This window comes from Globicephala melas, chromosome 2, assembly GCF_963455315.2.
Source record: "Globicephala melas chromosome 2, mGloMel1.2, whole genome shotgun sequence".
NCBI lineage: Eukaryota > Metazoa > Chordata > Mammalia > Artiodactyla > Delphinidae > Globicephala > Globicephala melas.
In genome coordinates, this window is record NC_083315.2 from 61,360,109 (window position 1) to 61,378,708 (window position 18,600).

An 18,600-nucleotide genomic window follows, 5' to 3' on the forward strand; every position below is an offset into this window, starting at 1 on the left:
CTACTCCTGACTCCTGGCAATCTGCTTTCTGTCACTAAAGTTTTGCCTTTCTTAGAATTTCATATAAATGGAATCATAAAGTATGTCATCTCTTGTGTCTGATTTCTTTCATTCAGTCTATAAAGCCTTTAAGTCCTGTCCCTGTGGTTGTGTGTATTGTGGAGCAACCTTCCCTGGCACGAATATGCCAGGATTTGTTTATTCCTTTACCCACTGGCGAACAGTTGGGTTGTTTCCAGTTGGGCTATTAAGAATAAAGCTCCTATGAACATTCATGTTCAAGTCTTCAGGTGGACATGGATTTTCATTTTTCCCTAGTGGCACTGTTGGGTCATTTGGTAAGTATACATTTAAACTTTGTAAGATACCACCAGATTATCTTCCAGCGCTGGAATACTGCTTTGCACTCCCACCTTCAAACTGCATGAGAGTTCCAGTTACTGCACATCTTTGCAATACTTGATCTTGTCTTTTATTTTTACCATTCAAGATGGTGTGTTATGTTAACTCCTGGTTTTAATTTCCATTTCCATAATGACTAAAGATGCTGAGCATCTTTTTTGAGTGTTTATTTGCTATCTATATGTGTTCTTTGGTAAAGTGACTCTTTAAATCTTTACCCATTTGTTTTCACTGGGGCATTTGTTTCTTATTATCAAATTATAAATAATATATTCAGGATACAAGTCCTTTATAAGATATATGTTTTGCAAATATCTTCTCCCAGTTTATGGCTTGCTTTTTCATTTTCTTAACCATGTCTTTCAAAGAGTAAATATTTTTAATTTTGATGATGTTCATCTTATCAAACTTTTCTTTTATAATTAGTGTCTTTTGACAAGTGAATTAAAAGGGTACACTAAAAAATGTTTACTTAACACAAAAGAAGGCAGTAACAAATTAATAGAGGGACAAAAAATAAATACCTATATAAAACAAATAACAAAAGGCCAAGTGTAAATCCTACCTTATCAGTAATTAACATAAAATGTAAACAGATTAAGCACTCAAAGGCAGAAATTGGCAGGATGGATTTAAAAACCAATATAAGTTTGAGACATATATCTCTCTCAAAATTATATTACATAGTTTTAATATATACATAATTATAAATATATTAACATTAGTCATTAATATATTAAGAATAGAGAATGCTATTTGTTGATATATTAATATATACTTTATATGTATTATATATATAATCCAGTTATGTACTGTTTATAAGAGACACACACTTGATATTCAAAGACACAATAGGTTGAAAGAATGTGATAAGATATATCATATAAACATTAGCCAGAAGACAGCTGGAGTGGCTATACTAATATCAGACAAAGTAGACTTTAAGACAAAATTGTTGCTAAAGACAAAGGCTATTTTAAGATGATAAAAGGATCAATCTGTCAAGAAGAATTAACAATTATAAACATATATACACCTAACAGCAGAGCCCCAAAATTCATGAAGCAAACCTGACAAAATGGAAGGGAGAAATAAATAGTTCAGCAGTAACAGCTGTAGACTTCAATACACCATTTTCAATAATGGATAGAAGACCAGCAAGAAAATAGAAAATCTGAACAACAATATAAACTAACAGGCATCTAGAATCCTCCACCTAACGACAGCAAAACTCATACTCTTCTCAAGGGCACATGAAATATCTTCCAGGGTAGACTATGTGTTAAGCTACAAAACAAGCCTCAGTAAATTTAAAAGGGTTGAAATCATACAACATGTGTTCTCTGACCATCATACAATGGTATTAGAAACCAACAACAGAGGGAAATTTGGAAAATTCACAAATATATGGAAATTAACACACTTCTACAGAACAAGTGGGTCAAAGAAGAAAGCACAAAAAATATTAGAAAGTAAATTCAGATGAATAGAAACAAAAACACAAATACAAAAACTTATGGGGTGCAGCAAAAGCAGTGCTCAGAGAGAAGTTTATAGCGGGAAGCTCCTATATTTAAAAAAAGACCTTAAATCAATAATCTAAACATTCACTGTAAGAAACTAGGAAAAGAAGAGCAAACTAAGCAAAGCAAGCAGAAGGAAGGACTTCATAAAGATTAAAGCAGAAATAAATGAAATAGGTAATAGAAAGACAATGCAGAAAATCAGCAAAATCAAAAGTTGGTTCTTTGAAAAGATGAACAAAATTGACAAATTTTGACAATTTGACCATTGACCCTCTTGGAGACAGTAAGGCAACTGAGTACATTTCCAAAAATGATGTAACAGAAATATGTACTCTTTGCAAAACACACATGCTTTTGTATAAGGTGGATGGACACAGTATTAAAGTGCTGTCAAAACTCTTAGCTAGGGCTTCCCTGGTGGCACAGTGGTTGAGAGTCCACCTGACAATGTATGGGACACGGGTTCGTGCCCCGGTCCGGGAAGATCCCACATGCTGCGGAGTGTCTGGGCCTGTGAGCCATGGCCGCTGAGCCTCCACGTCTGGAGCCTGTGCTCCGCAGCGGGAGAGGCCACAACAGTGGGAGGCCCGCGTACCGCAAAAAAAACCAAAAACAAACTCTTAGCTAGAGAACATTCTTCCCCCTGGTAATTATGACTCTGGGATAGAATTGCTGTTACCAAACCAAAATTTGGGTCCGCTCACCCACAGCATGCAGTAAAGCCAATCTACAGGCACTAGGTTGTGGGGAAGGAAAGTGTAGCATTTATTATAAGGTGCCATTGGAGTCCGGGACAGTTAGTGCCCCAAAAGCCTGAACTCCCTGATGACTTTCAGCAAAGCATTTAGCATCCCAGTGTATGTGATCAGCTCATGTAGAATCCTCTGACTGGTTGATCGTAAGGTAACAGGGTTGGTGTCACAGGGGTTAACATCAGTCCTTAGGTGCCAGTAGGTCTGGGGTCTACCATGCTCCTGGTCATCAAGTAGTTAATTTCTTCCATTTGGTGGGAGTTTTAGCATCTGTGAAACAACTCAGGAAATGTGCATCAGATACTGTCATCTAGGTACTTCAGAGAGGAGTTAAAGCAGAGGATATAGGGTAAAGGTGTGCCCCATAGGGAAGGCCCCACAGGGTCCCGCTCGGTTACATTGCCATTTTGAAACTTCCCAAGTAAAAAATGTTTTGATTTCTGTGAACAAACTTGAAATTGCAGTTTCTTTGATCTGACAGTCCATAAAAAAGATCTGAATAAGTGTTTCAAGGAAAGTTTTCCTTGAATATTTATGCAAATATTGCAATGTTACCTCATTTGGGGGACATAAACTCTGTTAATTTTTTTTTTTAATAGAAATTTATTTATTTATTGTCTGCATTGGGTCTTCGTTGCTGCGTGCGGGCTTTCTCTAGTTGTGGCAAGCGGGGGCTACTCTTCGTTGCAGTACGTGGGCTTCTCATCGCGGTGGCTTCTCATTGCAGAGCATGGGCTCTAGGCACGTGGGCTTCAGTAGTTGTGGCTCGCAGGCTCTAGAGTGCAGGCTCTGTAGTTGTGGCGCACGGGCTTCGTTGCTCTGCGCCATGTGGGATCTTCCTGGACCAGGGCTCGAACCCGTGTCCCCTGCATTGGCAGGTGGATTCTTAACCGCTGCGCCACCAGGGAAGTCCAACCCTGTTAATTCTTTATCGAAGAAAATAAACTTGCTACTTGCACGCACGCGCGCGCACACACACACACACACACACACACACACACACAAAGAGAGAGCTTGACTGCCAAAAACCAAAGGACAGAGATAGAGAAGACTCAAAGTACCAGCAGGAATGAAAGATGCAATATTACTATTAACCTTTAAGAAGCGAAAAGAGACATAAGGGAACTCTATGAACAACAGTACACCAACAAATCAGATAACCTAGATAAAATGGACAAATTCTTAGAAACACACAAACTGCGAAAACTGAATCAAGGAGAAACAGAGAATCTGAAGAGACCTATAATAGGTGGAGAGATTCAATTCGGAATAAACTTCCCATAAAGAAAAGCCCAGGACCAGATGGCCTCACTGGTGAATTCCATCAAATGTTTAGAACCACGAACACCAATCCTTCACAAACTCTCCCAAAACATAGAAAAGGAGGGAAAACTTTCCTTACTCGATGAAGCCAGTATTACACGGATACCAAAACCAGCTAAAAAAGTACAAAAGAAGAAAACTACAGACCGATATACCTTATGAATATAGACACAAAAATCTTCAACAAATTCTCAAGGGAGGTGAGGAGTTTTACCTATTTTTAAAATACAGCGGTGCCAGTCAGGCGTCCTTGGTTTCGTTTCCTGACAGGTGGATTTCTCCTGGGCCACCCTCTCACAAGTTTCCCTTCCAGGTCCCAGGGCTCCTCTCTCTGCTTCCAGGTTCCTGGTATTAGGTTTTTCCCCAGGGAAGCACTAGCTTCCCTTTTTGTTTGCCACTTGGGTTGTTTCTTGTCCTCTGTTGGGGAAATCCCTTACTTTCTTTTGAGCAAATAATTTACAAGTCGTTCTGTTGTAATTTAGCCAGTATCTGAATCTTTCCTGCTTTTCAGATCTAGTGCAAGCAGTGCTGGAAGAAACTCTGTTTCCTTTCTCTAGTGACTTCCCCACCATTCTCACAGGTACTTACTCTGTGACTGGCAGACGCTGCAGTCATGGTTGGAAGTTCCTTCCTCACTTTACCAGATCACTTGGTCAGGTCTCTTAGCACTTTTCATGCTGGATGGTAGTTTCTGTCTGTTAAATGTCTGTGTCCTCCTGTAGACTGTGAACACATCAATAGAGACGGTCGTACTCATTCCGCATCCTCAGCGCCTGGCATGCAGTCAGCCTTCGGGAACTTTGTGAAACCATGAATGACTTCCAGCTTCTAGGGTGAGGAAGACTCTTTTCTGACTGGCCCATAATATTCCTTCTCTCACACCACCCACCCACCCACATGGAGATCTCTTTGGCTTCAACTCCAGCCAGGTTCCCTCCTGTGTGTTGGTCTAGAATGTTCATCAGCTAGTTCTTTTGCCATTTCCTAGGCAACTTTGTCTATGGGAGCCTGATCCATCATTCTGCCTTCGAGAATAGATCCCAGCTCTTCCTGTCCGCTTACAGAAAGCTGCCCAGAATTCTCAGCTGGGGTTTGAGTTTATGGAAAAAACTCATCTCATTCTGAACTCACTAGGACTGACCCCCACCTGTGGCACCTGGCCAAGCAAATGCAGCTCGACTGGGCCTAGCATTACCCTTGCAGTGTTCCAGGGATTTGGGGGAGCATAGCAGCAGCTCTGTGCATCCTCCATATCCTGGGGCCCCGGCACTTAATCCAGTGACAGGAGGCCTAGCACAGTCCTAGAAGCCCCAGCACCATGCAGGATGGCTGGGATCTGTTCTCAAGGTATCTGATGCCCATGTGAAGCAGGTTAGCTTCCTACCTCTGCACTGGCCTCCTCCTCCCTCCAGACAGAAAGTCTCATTAATTCCTAGACTCAGCTCAGCCTTACCTCTGCTGCAAAACCTTTCCGAGTACATGCCCTCAGGAAGCATTAGGATTTTGTCAAATTCCCCCAGCACTGGGCCACAGTGACTGCCAAGTCCATCTTCCTCACCTGTCAAGTTCATTGAGTCAACACCTCTAATGTGCTAGGTACTCAGACCTAGAATACAAAAACAAGCATGATTGTTTTTCTTAAGGAGTTCACAGTGTATTAGAAGAGACAGAGGACAGGAACAGGAACCATCAGGTTCAGCTGACTGAATGGTTAGGCTGGGTGTTTAAAGATAAATAGAAATTTACAAGGCAGAGAAAGCCAGTAGTGAGGGTAGGGGGTAGGGAGACAATTTGAGGCAAAGGGAAGAGTACACAGGTCAGACTTCATGGCTTATTCTCTAAGTGCAAATTGGTCTGTATTGCTAGGGCCAAATTTGGGTCAAAGGGCAGATTAAGTGACAAATAAAAGCCAAGAGGTAGACAGGGCCACATTGGATTCTATTTTGCCGGGCAGGTAACGCGGAGCCATCGCACGATGTTGAGCAGGGGAGAGAGGCCAGATTTGAATTAGAAAAATAAAATCAGGCCGCGCCGAACCGCAGCCATGCAGCACGCACCTCCCGATCCCGAGCGGCTTTTGCAGCCTGAGCCCCTAGAGCTGGGCCACCCCGACACTGGGCTGGAGTCTGTTGCCAGTGATGAAGCGGAGGGGGCCCGGGACGAGGGCCCCTGGGGACAGCACAATGACAGAAAATAATTTTTGGTTGAAGAAGATAGAAATTAATGTTTCAGAAGCAGAAAAGCAAACTGGAAGAAATGCCATGAACATGCAAGAAACATATACTGCTTACCTCATTGAAACAAGGTCAGTTGAACATACTGATGGTCAGAGTGTCCTAGCAGACTCACTATGGAGGCAGTAGAGTGAATCTGAGTTGTTGAGAAACTACCTTTTAGTATACTATCCACATATTGTTGTGCCACCTCTACCAGAAGAGCGCGCAGAATTTGTTTGGCATAAACTCTCTGCTGACAACACTGACAAGGATTTCATGGAAAGACAATGAATTGGTTTAGAAAACTTCCTCTTGAGAGTTGCTTCATATCCCGTCCTCTGTAGAGACATAATCTTCTATTTGTTTTTAACACAGGCAGGCAACTGGAAGGAGACTGTGAATGAAACAGGATTTCAGCTGAAGGCAGACTGCAGGTTAAAAGCGTTTAATGCAACATTCAGAGTGAAAAACCCAGACAAGAGATGTACTGAACTAAAACACTACAGTGATGAACTACAGTCTGTCATCGCATATCTTCTTCGAGTCAGAGCGAGAGTAGCAGATCGACTGTATGGTGTATATACAGTATATGGGAATTACGGGCGAGTTTTTGGTGAGTGGAGTGCCGTAGAAAAAAGAAATGGGTGATGGACTGCAGAGTGCTGCTCATCATAGGGAGGTGTATGCATCTTCTATCGATTATATTTTGGAAGATGAAGAACATTATGCAGATCAGTTAAAGGAGTACCTTTTTTATGCAGAAGCCATGCATACAATGCGGGCTGTGTGCAGGAAACATGAACTTATGCAGTATGACTTGGAGATGGCTGCTCAGGACTTAGCATCCAAGAAGCAGCAGTGTGACAAACTGGCAACTGGGACCCTGAGAACATTTTCTTTGAAGGGAATGACTACCAAGCTCTTTGGTCAAGAAACTCCAGAGCAGAGAGACGCCAGAATAAAGGTGCTAGAAGAACAAATAAATGAAGGAGAACAACTTAACTCTAAAAATCTGGAAGGCAGAGAATTTGTCAGAAATGCTTGGGCTGATATTGAACACTTCAAAGAACAAAAGAACCGTGATTTAAAGGAGGCCCTCATAAGCTATGCAGTCATGCAGATCAGTATATGCAAAAAGGGAATTGAAGTTTGGACCAATGCTGAGGAATGCTTTAGCAAGATATAATCCTGTGAAATGAGTTTCTCTTCAAAGTGCCCCCAAACAGAAACACAAGTAAATAAAAAAAATTTAAGTTCCTACCAGTGTACACAAAAATATATAATAAGTTGAGTAAATTCAGCTTTGATTGTAGTGTTAATACAGCACAAAAGGATGTATTTTAATGAAGATTAAATATTACAATTTGAGGTTTGGGGGACTGGTGCTGATTCTAAAACATTAATTAGATAAAATATACCAAAAAATTGTCAGGCTTCTGAACCAATGACTGAATATCAAGATGTCAGGTAATTTTTAGATGTTCATTTTAGTGCCCACTGTTTCATATCTGCTTATGTAGGGAGTTTTTTCCTAAGGTTGAATTCTTATCTTTATTTGGTTAAGACCCCCTAATCTGTTATAGGGGGGTTAATTTTTCTTGCCTTATAGTTGAGCTGTTTGGTTTGACAAAGCTCAGCAGAAACTTAGTGTGAAATCTAAGAATTTCTCCCACATTCTTTAATGCCCCCAAACATTGCATACACTAGAAAATGCCTTCAATGTGTGTTTTACCAGAATTTTGACACTGGTCAAAAATTTTACACTGCCAACAAAGAAGACTCAACTTCTCAGATATATGGTGAAATGGGTTGTTGTGATCTAGGAATTGGTATACAGCAAGTTTCAATTGAGTATGTTACATACAAGCATTAAATTCTCAGATAATTCTTAACCTCAGTGATGAGCCTAAATTTACTCTGCCTGGCTCTCTACACATGGCATTTCAGGGTACAAGGTGTAGCATTTCAACGTATAAGATATACGTAGTGAACATACGTGTTAGTATCTTCGTTATTAACATCCTTCTTTATTGCTTGGCTGTAATTTTTGTAAAGATAAATTATATTGCTTTTGTGTGTGTTTTTGTGGTATATGTTCAGAAGCTAGGCCATCCTTGGTATTTTGTTAGCTTCGTAGAACCCTACCTGTGTACTCACTATAACTAATTATGTAAAAACAGATTTCCAGTACTGTTCAGCGTTTGACTTTACATGTTTAAAATGTTGCTGAAGTTTTGTGCTGTTTGCCAAACTCATGCAATAAATAAATGAAGTAATGTGTTATTTAAAAAAAAAAAAAAAGAAAAATCAAATCGTGTGGAGGCTGGATTGCCATTGAGGCTGAGGTGGGGGGATGGGTCGATGAGGAGTTTGCCCAATAGAGACCAACAGGAGCCAGTTTGGAGACATTTGAGAGAGAGCTGCAGGGTTTGCCGAGCCATGTACTGTGGTGTTGAGGGAAGAGTTTACAATGGCTCCCAGAATTCTCCTTGGGGAGACCAGCTCCACAAAGGTAGAGCCACTAATGAGGGGCAGGCACCTGTGTGCACACCTATGATGGAGTGGTGGAGCTTTGCTCCAGGACACCGAGGTGGAGGGTGTGGAAATGTAAGATGACTGCAACCCAGACACCAGCTGCGGTCAGTCTGCCTATTTAAACCTGGATAAGGCGGATTGGGATTCTCATACCTTGACGTGGGAAAGGTCTTGTGCCCTCCTGTGTCCCCTGATTTCTGCGAACTCTCAGGTTTCAACTCTTTTGGTCACTTCTGGCTCTGAGCCAACCCCATTTTTGGTCACCCTCAATCACCATGCCAGACTTGTGGTCTATCCGTCACCACGTCGACCCAGATACCCCTTTCTTTGAAGGGGGAAAGCCAGTAATTTGTGCAAGGCCTTGTGCACATGGCAGACGTTATACAAGACTTGGGGAGTTGGATGGGTTTACGTCATGGAGGTGCAAAGAGCAAACTGCACTAAATTACCTCTCAGATCTTCTCATTTCAAAACATTCTTTGGGGCACCTTAAGGGCAGCCTCTTCCCACTGTGGGCATCCTCCCACCTGCCCCTCATTCTCTCATCTTCTTGTTGATATACCCGCGCCTCCCCACCCCCAATTATTTCAGGAAATTCCAAATTCTTCTCACTATAGCACAGCAAGAGCTCCCTCTCACCCCTTCTGAGCTTAGCTCTAGGCCCATGTTTTCATTTCACAAACCCATCCAATCCATAGTTGAGTAAAAGAGCATCTTGGGATGAACATCATCCGCTGTGCCCAGAGAGTAGTAATTATAGTCACAGATAACATTTTTTCAACATTACATACTTTTAAAAGATTATGGAAAATGTAAAGTACTATCTCCTTGAATTACTCTCTCCCACCTCGTCCCCTCTCCCCCTCCCTGGTGAACTCTCTCCTTTGGTAGCTGGAGACCCAAGGTGAAGAGTCAGGCACCTCCTGTCTGAGGCCCCTTGTCTATGGGTAAGGCTGGCCCTGCTTTTCCGCCCCCTGCCCCCTCCCCATCAGTCTGACAGCTGGTTCAGTGCTGTTCTCCAGTCTCTCCTGATGACACAACACTCCTGGCAGGAAGATGTCTAAATTCGGGAGGGGCTGATAGACTGGGGAAAGAGAGCATTTTTTCTTCATATAGAGCCTTGTTCACAGTGTTTGTCTTAGAACCAACTGGAGGACAACCTTGCACCCAGTTCATCATTGTGGTATCAGCCTCATTTCTTATAACTGTGCCAGGCAGACAGGTCTTTGTTATCTTTCAAGTTCACCCCAGGACACCAAAGGGCCATGGCTGCTGGAATGGGAGGGTCCTGGCACCAGTAACACTAGGGACCTACAAGGATCCCTCTAAGGGAGCGGGAGGGGGTGTGTGTATACGGGAAGCCTTCCCACACACTCCAGGCCATGAGTCCTCTTGCCTGTCTATCCATCCTTCTAGGAGACAAGCATCTGCTGTTGTCAGAATCTGCCCTTGGCATTAGGCCTTCAGAGAGGAGTGAGAAATTGTGTCTCCACTGAGTCCACAGTCCAGTGGAAAAAGACACAAAACATAAATCACTGTAAAGAGCTCCATCTAGGGATGCAGAGGAGGGTCCCCACCGGTTCTCTGGCTGTTAGAACACGGAGGTAGTGGTGTTCCAGTTGCAAAGACTGAAAAGCGTGTCCCAGGTTACCTTCCTCTGCTAGACACCGGGTACACAAGGTGACAGCGTCTGGCCTGGGGCTGCGGCAGACTGGCACAGGCTCTGGCACTGGGACCTCTGACTCCACCCTGAGGCCAATGGGGCATGGCTAATGGGAACGATGGGATTTGGGTTTCATAAAGTACACGGCCCCAGAGCAGAAGTCCTGGGGCCGAGGGAGCAGTTAGTAAGGAGGCTGGGCTCTGTATCCAGCCCTCACGCTACTCCACATTCATGGAGGGCAGGCCTGTGGCTGCTGTGCTCCCCACTCACTATTCTGAGCCCAGACTCCATACACTGTGAGAAATCTTACAGAGTGTCATGGACGAAATGTTTGTCTCTCTCCAAATTCGCATGTTGAAATCCTACTCCCCAGTATGATGGTATTTGAAGGTGATTATTAGGCGATGAGGGTTGAGCCCACAATGGGATTCGTGCTCTGGTAAAAGAGACCTCAGAGAACTCTCTCACCCATCTGCCACATGAGACACAGTGAGAAGACAGCATCTATAAACCAGGAGGTGGGTCCTCACCTGACATCTGCCCTTTCCTTGATTTTGGACTTCCAAGCCTCCAGAACTGTGAGAAAATAAGAGTTTGCAGTTTAAGCCCCCTAGTCTATGATATTTTTGTCATAGCAGCCCAAGCTGAGACACAGTGAATGCAGTCAGAAGTTGAAACAGACTGGGAAAGGTGGGGCTCCTTGCAGACACCCGCTCTTGGCATCACACACCTGTGCGAGGCGGGGGCGGGGAGGCCCGGGCCTAGCGTGGGTCCCAGGCTGTGCGCCAACAGTACGAGCTGCTGCGCAGGACGCTGCCACAGCAGGGACGCGGCCGGCCTGCACACCATTCAGGAACGGCTGCGCTCTTTTGCCTGGGGCGGCGGGGGGGGGGGGGGTGGTGGCACCTGGCTCTTTCTGACAGGTGTCATCTTTGATCCTTCAGGCTCTCAGTCCCTGCAGGGGAGCAATGGTCATGGGGGGTGGGGACAGGGACAGGGCTCGTCTTTGGGGCTGGAGGACACCCAGATCACCACCTGGCTCACCCGCTACACCGCCCTAGGTGCCCCTCCGAACTCCTGCCTTTACAGTGACGAGGGCAATGGTGAAGTCCACTTGAGGATGGGAAACGGGACCCCGAAGTTCTGTTTTCCTAGGGAAAAAGGAAAATAACACTTTGTCCAGACCAGAGTTTGATTGGATTTAAAAAAGTGTATTGGATTTCCAATACTAAATAAAAACATGAAATTGTTTTTCAAAAAGCCATAGAGTTTACAGCATCAACTACAGAAAAGGCCAAACAAGTGTGTACAGAAACTAGTCCCCAGCAGCCCTCCAGGTCCCCTTCCAGCAGGTGACAAGGCAACAGACACATTTGCTCCAAATCCTCCTGAAGGAAACTGCTGGTCAGCAGCTCAACTAGGACATTACAAGACACACAATGGTTTAATTTCAAAAATCACAGGAAAATGTAAGAAAATGTATTAAACTGTGAAAAGGTGCAATACAGAATAACTTTCCTTTTTCTTAATTTAAAAAAATCCCCCAACTTTGAACAGTTATTTAAAAATAGGCCCCTCCCCCCACCCCAGTTCTGTGGCAGTATCCAGGTACCAAGGCCCTGAGGTAACCAAAGTATCAGGGTTCATGGGAGGGAATGCCCCGAATACCGAGCATGTTTCTTTGGGCAAAAGGTAAGACAGTTTCTGGGGAATCTAGCCCTCCTGGTGTCCAGAGTGTTCTGAGTGCTCTTTTCAGGATCAGTTTAAGTGCACTGGGTTTCCAGAATCCGGCCTGGCACTATCCTCCGTGACCAGCTAGCAGGGCAACAGGAGTTCCGGCATTGCACTTTTTATTGCCCCCAGTTGAGAAACAGAGTTCATCTTCTAGAAAAGCAAATGTGTGGTAAGACCTAAATAGGGGAAATAACCAAGGTACAAAGGCAAGTGGGGCGCCTGTGTGGCCAGGGCAGAGCACAGGCCCCAGGGCAGGCGGGTCCGAGTGCCCACTGGTGTTCTCAGCAGCTGACCTCTTCCTGGCTACAGAACCAAAGCGCAATCCGCCTTCTGCACTGCCTTCCACACTCTCTTCTGGGGATTTGTTGGGGAGCAGGGGAAGATGCCTGAGGGTCAGTCCTGTATTCTTAAGAGATTCTTTATATTAAACAAAAAGAAAAATCTCAGCTCCTTACATTTTTGAGAAAAAGCATACAAGAACCTCCTGCAAAGGCAAAGGCTTCTTGTGTGGCCAGCCTCTCAGCACACCTCAGAGACCTCCTGCTGCCCTGTTCAGATCAGGGGCTTAGCTGAGCTGCTGGGATGGTGTGTAGGAGTTGGGGAGGCCACTGTCCCCGTCCCCTGCTACGTACAGAACAGTGCTCAGAAAGAAGTGGGGAGCCTCACTGGTGCTGCAGCCCCTGCCTGCTTCATTCTTGCTAACACCTTCCCCGTGGGGCTCTGAGGCGTGGAAGTGAGAGCTGGACTGGCTGAGGACAGGAGCTAGGGAGAAGCAAGGAGTCCTACATGGGAACAAAGCTCCCTCCTTAACCTCCGACTTCCCCGAAGGGAACACATGGTAACAGCAGGAAAGGGTCTCTAACCTCTTCTCCGATTTCCCAGGAACTCGGCCAGGCTCGTGCCCTGTCCTGCCATCACTCCTGCAATACAGCGCCTGACTCCTCAGCGTGGACATTCTTATCAGGATATGACCAAGACACCAGGGCAGCTACATCCTCGAACCCACCTATTGCACAGAAGAAATTTTTAACTAGATCCAAATGAAACTCCAGTTGCAACTTAGTGAAGAGATGGACATGCCAGGACAGTAAAGAAGATGCTTCCATTCTCTGCAGGCTTCTGGAAGGAAGTACAATGACGGAAACATTCACAGGACCTCAGCAGCCCCTCCATTTCCAGTTCCCAACCCCCCAACGCCCCCCACCCCAATACTGCAACTGCACAGAAAGCAACAAACAAGTCTTTTCAATGTTACATTTCATTCAGATAGATCTGTAATCTCACAGTGATGAGAGGAGAAAGTCAGGCCTTTAATAATTATAATAAAAAAAATAAAAAAGCTTACAAACAGCAATGCAACATTTCCTCCCCCCTCTCAAAGTGATGGATTAACAGCTGGTAGAGGATGCAATGACTCAGAATCAAAAATAAAAACAAAAACACAAAACACGCCAACCCCTGGAACAACCCACACTGTCAATGACTTTCCAGACATAATTCAAACAAGTAGCCAAACGTCAACCACTTGTGGAGAACACCACAGACCTCCTTGGGTTTTGATAGTGTTTTTCTTTTGAAGGTAAAATAAAATAGGACACAAATAAAATTGTACATAAATGCCAACGTCTACACTCCATAAAGGCGATGCCGTCGCAGCATGAAGACGCAGCCTGACCACAAAGTGAAACAGAGGTTGCACTTCTTGCCTCTTCCCTGGACACAAAATTTTGGCCCATGGTGCCCAGTCCTGCAGGGTATCGGCAGGCAAAGGGAAGCTGCCTTGACACGGCGTCTTCCAGGCCGACCAGGAGAAGGCAGGCGGCCAGGCCTGGAGCTGGCCCCACGCGGGGGTGCTGGCCGGGTGGCCTGCTCACTCTGTGTTTTCAAGTGCTGTCCTCTCGTGCTCTGTACAACTCCTTGTTTTCAAGGCTAAGTTCCAAGACTTCTAGACTCAGGTCTGGAGTCACGTCCCGGTCAAGGTCGTCATGCTGTCGTGATGGCATTTAGGTCCTTCATCAGTCCTTCCAGGTGGGCCATCTCTTTGGTCAGCTCATCTGGTTCATAGCTCTACAGAAAAGAGAACAGTTATCAGGCACAGTCCAAGCAGCCGTCCAGAAGGAGGGCCCACAGAGAGACGTCAAAGCGTCAAGTGGTCAGTGACGACACTGCCTAAGAGACTGGACCACCCACGCCCCTGCTGGCCCAGCAGCATCAGAGGTTGCAGGATGTGCCCAAGCCAGCAACCACTCATTTCTTTCCACTGCAGAATGCCTTTCCTCCAACCCACACTGCCAGGGTCACGAGGACCTCACTCGTCCCTTCTAGTCTCTGTTGGACCCAGCACAGTTGGTATGTCCCCTGTATCTCTGGGCCCCAAGCTCTCCTCCTAAGAGAGTCCTGTACCTGGAAATGCAGAGGCAGAACATATTTATTGGAATGTGGGAGTGAAAGATCAAGGAGACCCTGTTGATTTTTGTTTTGAGAGCAACCATGCAGGCACGTTCCTCTCCAGCATCCTGCTCAGGAAAGGTCATGAAGGGGGACTAAGGGGAAAAAGAACACGTGGATGGTTCAAACCAAGACAAGAGGACCAGAGAGACAGGACACAGTTAAAAGGAAGGCAGGTGGGTGGGCTGGTGTGACAAGCTAATCCAAGCAGATCAAACCCTCAGCACAGCCCCAGCTCACAGGAGCTGCTCAGTGCTCGCCTGACGAATGAGTGAGCGACTCTGCCTCACACTTCTGGGCCAGCACAGAGTATCAGCGTGCCCAGCGCACTCTCAGGCCTTGGGACATGCACCTAGTCATCCTGGCGGGGCTGGTGGCCCTGCGAACTCACACTCTCGGAGTCTTCCAGCATCCTTGTGGTCTCCTGCACTTCAGGGGCACTGGGAACCACCACTGGCATAGGAGGCCGGCTCCTTCCTAAAGTCCCAATGGAGGCCGTCTTCACCGAGTGAATGTGATGATTTAGAGCTGAGGGGGAAAGGGCACCATCAGGTGGGTGGCTGAGCTTGCTCCCCCAGACCTCACAAAGGTACCCAAGGTCCAAATGCTGCTAAGGGTGAGGGATGCACCCAGACCCAGGGCAGAGATCCTGCTCTGAAAAGGCCCTGGAACAAGATGGCAGGAGGGAGAAAGCAGGGCATCCAAGAGGCCAAATGTTCCATTTGGCTTTAGAAAGCTCATCTCCTAGTCCAGTTGCTCTCAAAGTGTGGTGGCCCAAGGGCCCCTGGCAGGATATCTGGGAGGTCAAAACTCTTTTCATAATAATGCCAAGACAGTTTTTGCCCTTCCACCAATGGTACAAAAGCAACAGTGGGTAAAACTGCTGGAGCCTTAGCACAAATTAAGGCAGTGGCATCAAACTGTAAAGTCATTCATGGACATGCATACTTGCAAGTTTAAAAAGAGCCAGTTAAAGATCATCGTTAATGAAGTAGCAAAAATTATGTTATGAAATCTCAACCTTGATTACACATCTTTTAAATATTCTAAAATGGAAATATGGGTAAAATACTTCTGCTGTACACCAAAGCATAACAGCTGTCTTCAATAAAGGGACTTGTAATTGAGTTGTGAGCTGAACTGCTGCTTTCATCACGAAACATCAATGTTAGGTCAGAGAAAGACTGACACAGAAACCGGTTATTCAGACTTGAGCATTTGGCAGATATTTTCTAGAAAGTGAATGAAGTCAAGTCAGTCACTTCAGGGAAAACAACGGACAGTATTTATTTCCAATGATAAAATTTAAGTTTAAAGTGAAAAATCAGAATTTTGAAAAACCTGTAACTGCCACCATGAGCTTGAGAGCTTCCCAATACTTCCAGACATTGGTGATATTAACGAATGTATTTTTAGATACTGTTTAACAAAATGTATCAAAATTCGGAGGATCTGTGTAACTTAGTGAACCATTACTTTCCAAAGACCAACATGTGATGTTCAGCACCACGCATTCAAAGTACAAGATATACGGATTTATTGGAACAGAGTACAAATAATTATATGGTTTCTGATTCCACATTACAAACAAACCTATAAGAAACTACAACTTGTTGAGTTTGCCGTAGTATCAAAAAAGAATATCCACAGTTGTCTGAAAAGGTTATAAAAATAATCTTCCCTTTTCCAACTACATATCTGTGAGGCCAGATTTTCTTCAACCAAAACAACATATTGCAACAGATTAAATGCGGAAGCAGGTGTGAGAATCCAGCTGTCTTCTATTAAGCCAGACATTAAAGAGATCTGCAAAAATATAAGACAATGCTACTCTTTTATTATGAAATAGTTATTTTTCATGAAAAATATGCTATTTATCTTAACATGATAGATTTATTGCTATTTTTAAATGAATAAAATAGCTTTAAAATCTGTTTTGATTTCTAATATAGTAAATCATGATAGGTACAACCCATGTGAAGAAAAGCTCTTGTGCAGCTGCAACAGCTTGTAAGAGTTAAAAAGCGTCCTGAGACCAGAAAGCTTGAAAACCAGTGATTTATTCTGAAACAAACCATCATAATAGAGAAAAGTGTGAAAGAGGAGGAGGCAGAAAGCATGCCTTGGAGGTGAGAGGGCTTTTGCTGAGCTGGGTGAACTCGAGGAGTTAACTTTCCTTCTGCAGGGTTATTCCTCCACCCTAAGGTTCTTGCTTGTTTCCAAGTCTTGACCTCCCTGACCCTTCTCCAGCTGGCAGGAACCCTATGGAGTGAGGCAACTCTGGGAGGAGGCTGGGCAGACCACATCTGTGGTTCATACCCATGCCACTGGCTTTTACCGCCAAGGACTCTGCACCCAAAACACAATTCAGAAAATCAGCCCTTGCTCCCTGCCAAATTATTCTCTGGTTTATATATTCCCAAAGGAGGAGCCCTTACACTCCCTGAGAGGGGCAATGCACCCTGCAACACTAAATTGCAGGGATAAGCTTGGAGGACATTTGCTTTGTTCCTCTGCAAAGAAGAGGTGACTTGCGCCATAAGCCGGAGCCAAAGGGCCCCTCCAGTGGTGCTGCTGTCCCCACTCACCTTGCTGGGATAGTAACGGTGTGCTTGGCAACGCTGGATCATAGGTGGGAGGACCTGGGGGAGGGATTGCTGGCACAGCAAAGCTCTTCAGTGGGTGGGAAGGGCGAACGTGGGCTGTAGGAAGACTCTGGCCTGAATCTTCCTCTTGGGAGCTGGCCAAGTAAGAGGAGCTGGTAGCACCTTCAGGATCCTGGTGATCAGCACAGCATGTCTGAGACGAGGAGGCTGGCATGGTGTCAGTGCTGGGGGTGTTTCGAACAGATTCTACAGCAGGAAAGTCCAAATGTTAGCATTTATTTTACCATTGAACATATACACATTCCAGGGTTCTGGCTACCTCTAAGGGCTCCTGAAACCAGCTCAATAAGCACTTAGGATCAATGCTAGTCCAAGGGACCATGGATTGGCACCACTGTCAAGGCTAAGTAAGAACAGTCTAATCTAAGAGTCCCGAACAATTTTGTCAACCAGATGCTGGATTTGTTTCACCTACACAACCAAGTGGTCACAATTTTACAGATTTAAAATTCTTCTCAGTACTCACTATGGAGCACATATCAAGGTTCCTGAGATGTTGTCTATTAAGATGTAAATAAGAAGAAAGAAGGGACTTCCCTGGTGGCACAGTGGTTAAGAATCCGCCTGCCAGTGCAGGGGACACGGGTTCGAGCCCTGGTCTGGGAAGATCCCACATGCCGTGGAGCAACTAAGCCCGTGCACCACAACTACTGAGCCTGTGCTCTAGAGTCTGCGAGCCACTACTGAGCCCATGTGCCTAGAGCCCGTGCTCTGCAACAAGGGAAGCCACCGCAATGAGAAGCCTGTGCACCTCAGTGAAGAGTAGCTCCCGCTGGCCGCAACTAGAGAAAGCCCGCATGTAGCAACCAAGACCCTACGCAACCGTAAGTAAGTAAGTAAGTAAATAAATAAATAAAAGGAAGAAGAAAAGAAAACTGAAAATGTCAGTCACTGATTGACAGTCTCAGAGACTAGCCTTTCACAGACAACATGTCTTACCACCAAGACTGGCTGGGTACCTGACAAGGACCAGCTCTGCCTGCGAGGCCTGGTGGTCAGTGCAGGAGAGGCACACAGGCCCTGCACGCTCTCTGGCTACTGTGCACACCCTCCCCTGAGCAACAGCCCCACAGCTCAAGTGAGACCTGGACAACCAAACAGTCCAGAGGTCTGTAAATGGCTTTAAGATCATGCCATGAGGTATTTGGGGGTCCAGAGAAAGAAAAAGCCTGGAGACGGGGAAAACTCAAGAACATGACAAAAATCTCAAAATATGTGAAGAGGGGTCAGAGTTGTTCTGGAAGGCAGCATGGGGGGTAGTAAAAGCACTGTCTTTGGAGTCAGACAGACCTGAACCCTAATCTCTACAGACAGGCTGAGCGAACTTGGCAGTCA

General features: G+C 45.2%; 1 protein-coding gene and 1 pseudogene across 11 annotated transcripts in view; one reads left to right on the top strand and one right to left on the bottom strand.

The window, feature by feature from the left end:
- Positions 1-6,047: 6,047 nt before the first annotated feature.
- On the top strand, positions 6,048-7,424 carry LOC115862941 (sorting nexin-4 pseudogene; annotated as a pseudogene).
- Positions 7,425-11,617: 4,193 nt separating this feature from the next.
- NEO1 (neogenin 1) overlaps positions 11,618-18,600 on the bottom strand; it is a 242,625-nt gene continuing 235,642 nt past the window's right edge. For 10 of the 11 annotated variants that reach the window (XM_060294023.1, XM_060294026.1, XM_060294021.1 and 7 more), the window contains 3 exons: positions 17,188-17,451; positions 14,991-15,127; positions 11,618-14,218 (listed from right to left, as the gene is read on the bottom strand). In XM_060294023.1, the coding sequence (XP_060150006.1) occupies positions 14,135-14,218; positions 14,991-15,127; positions 17,188-17,451 (485 nt within the window). In that variant the 3' untranslated portion in view covers positions 11,618-14,134. The remainder of the gene's footprint in view (positions 14,219-14,990; positions 15,128-17,187; positions 17,452-18,600) is intronic. The other variant, XM_070044880.1, reaches the window with a different exon arrangement.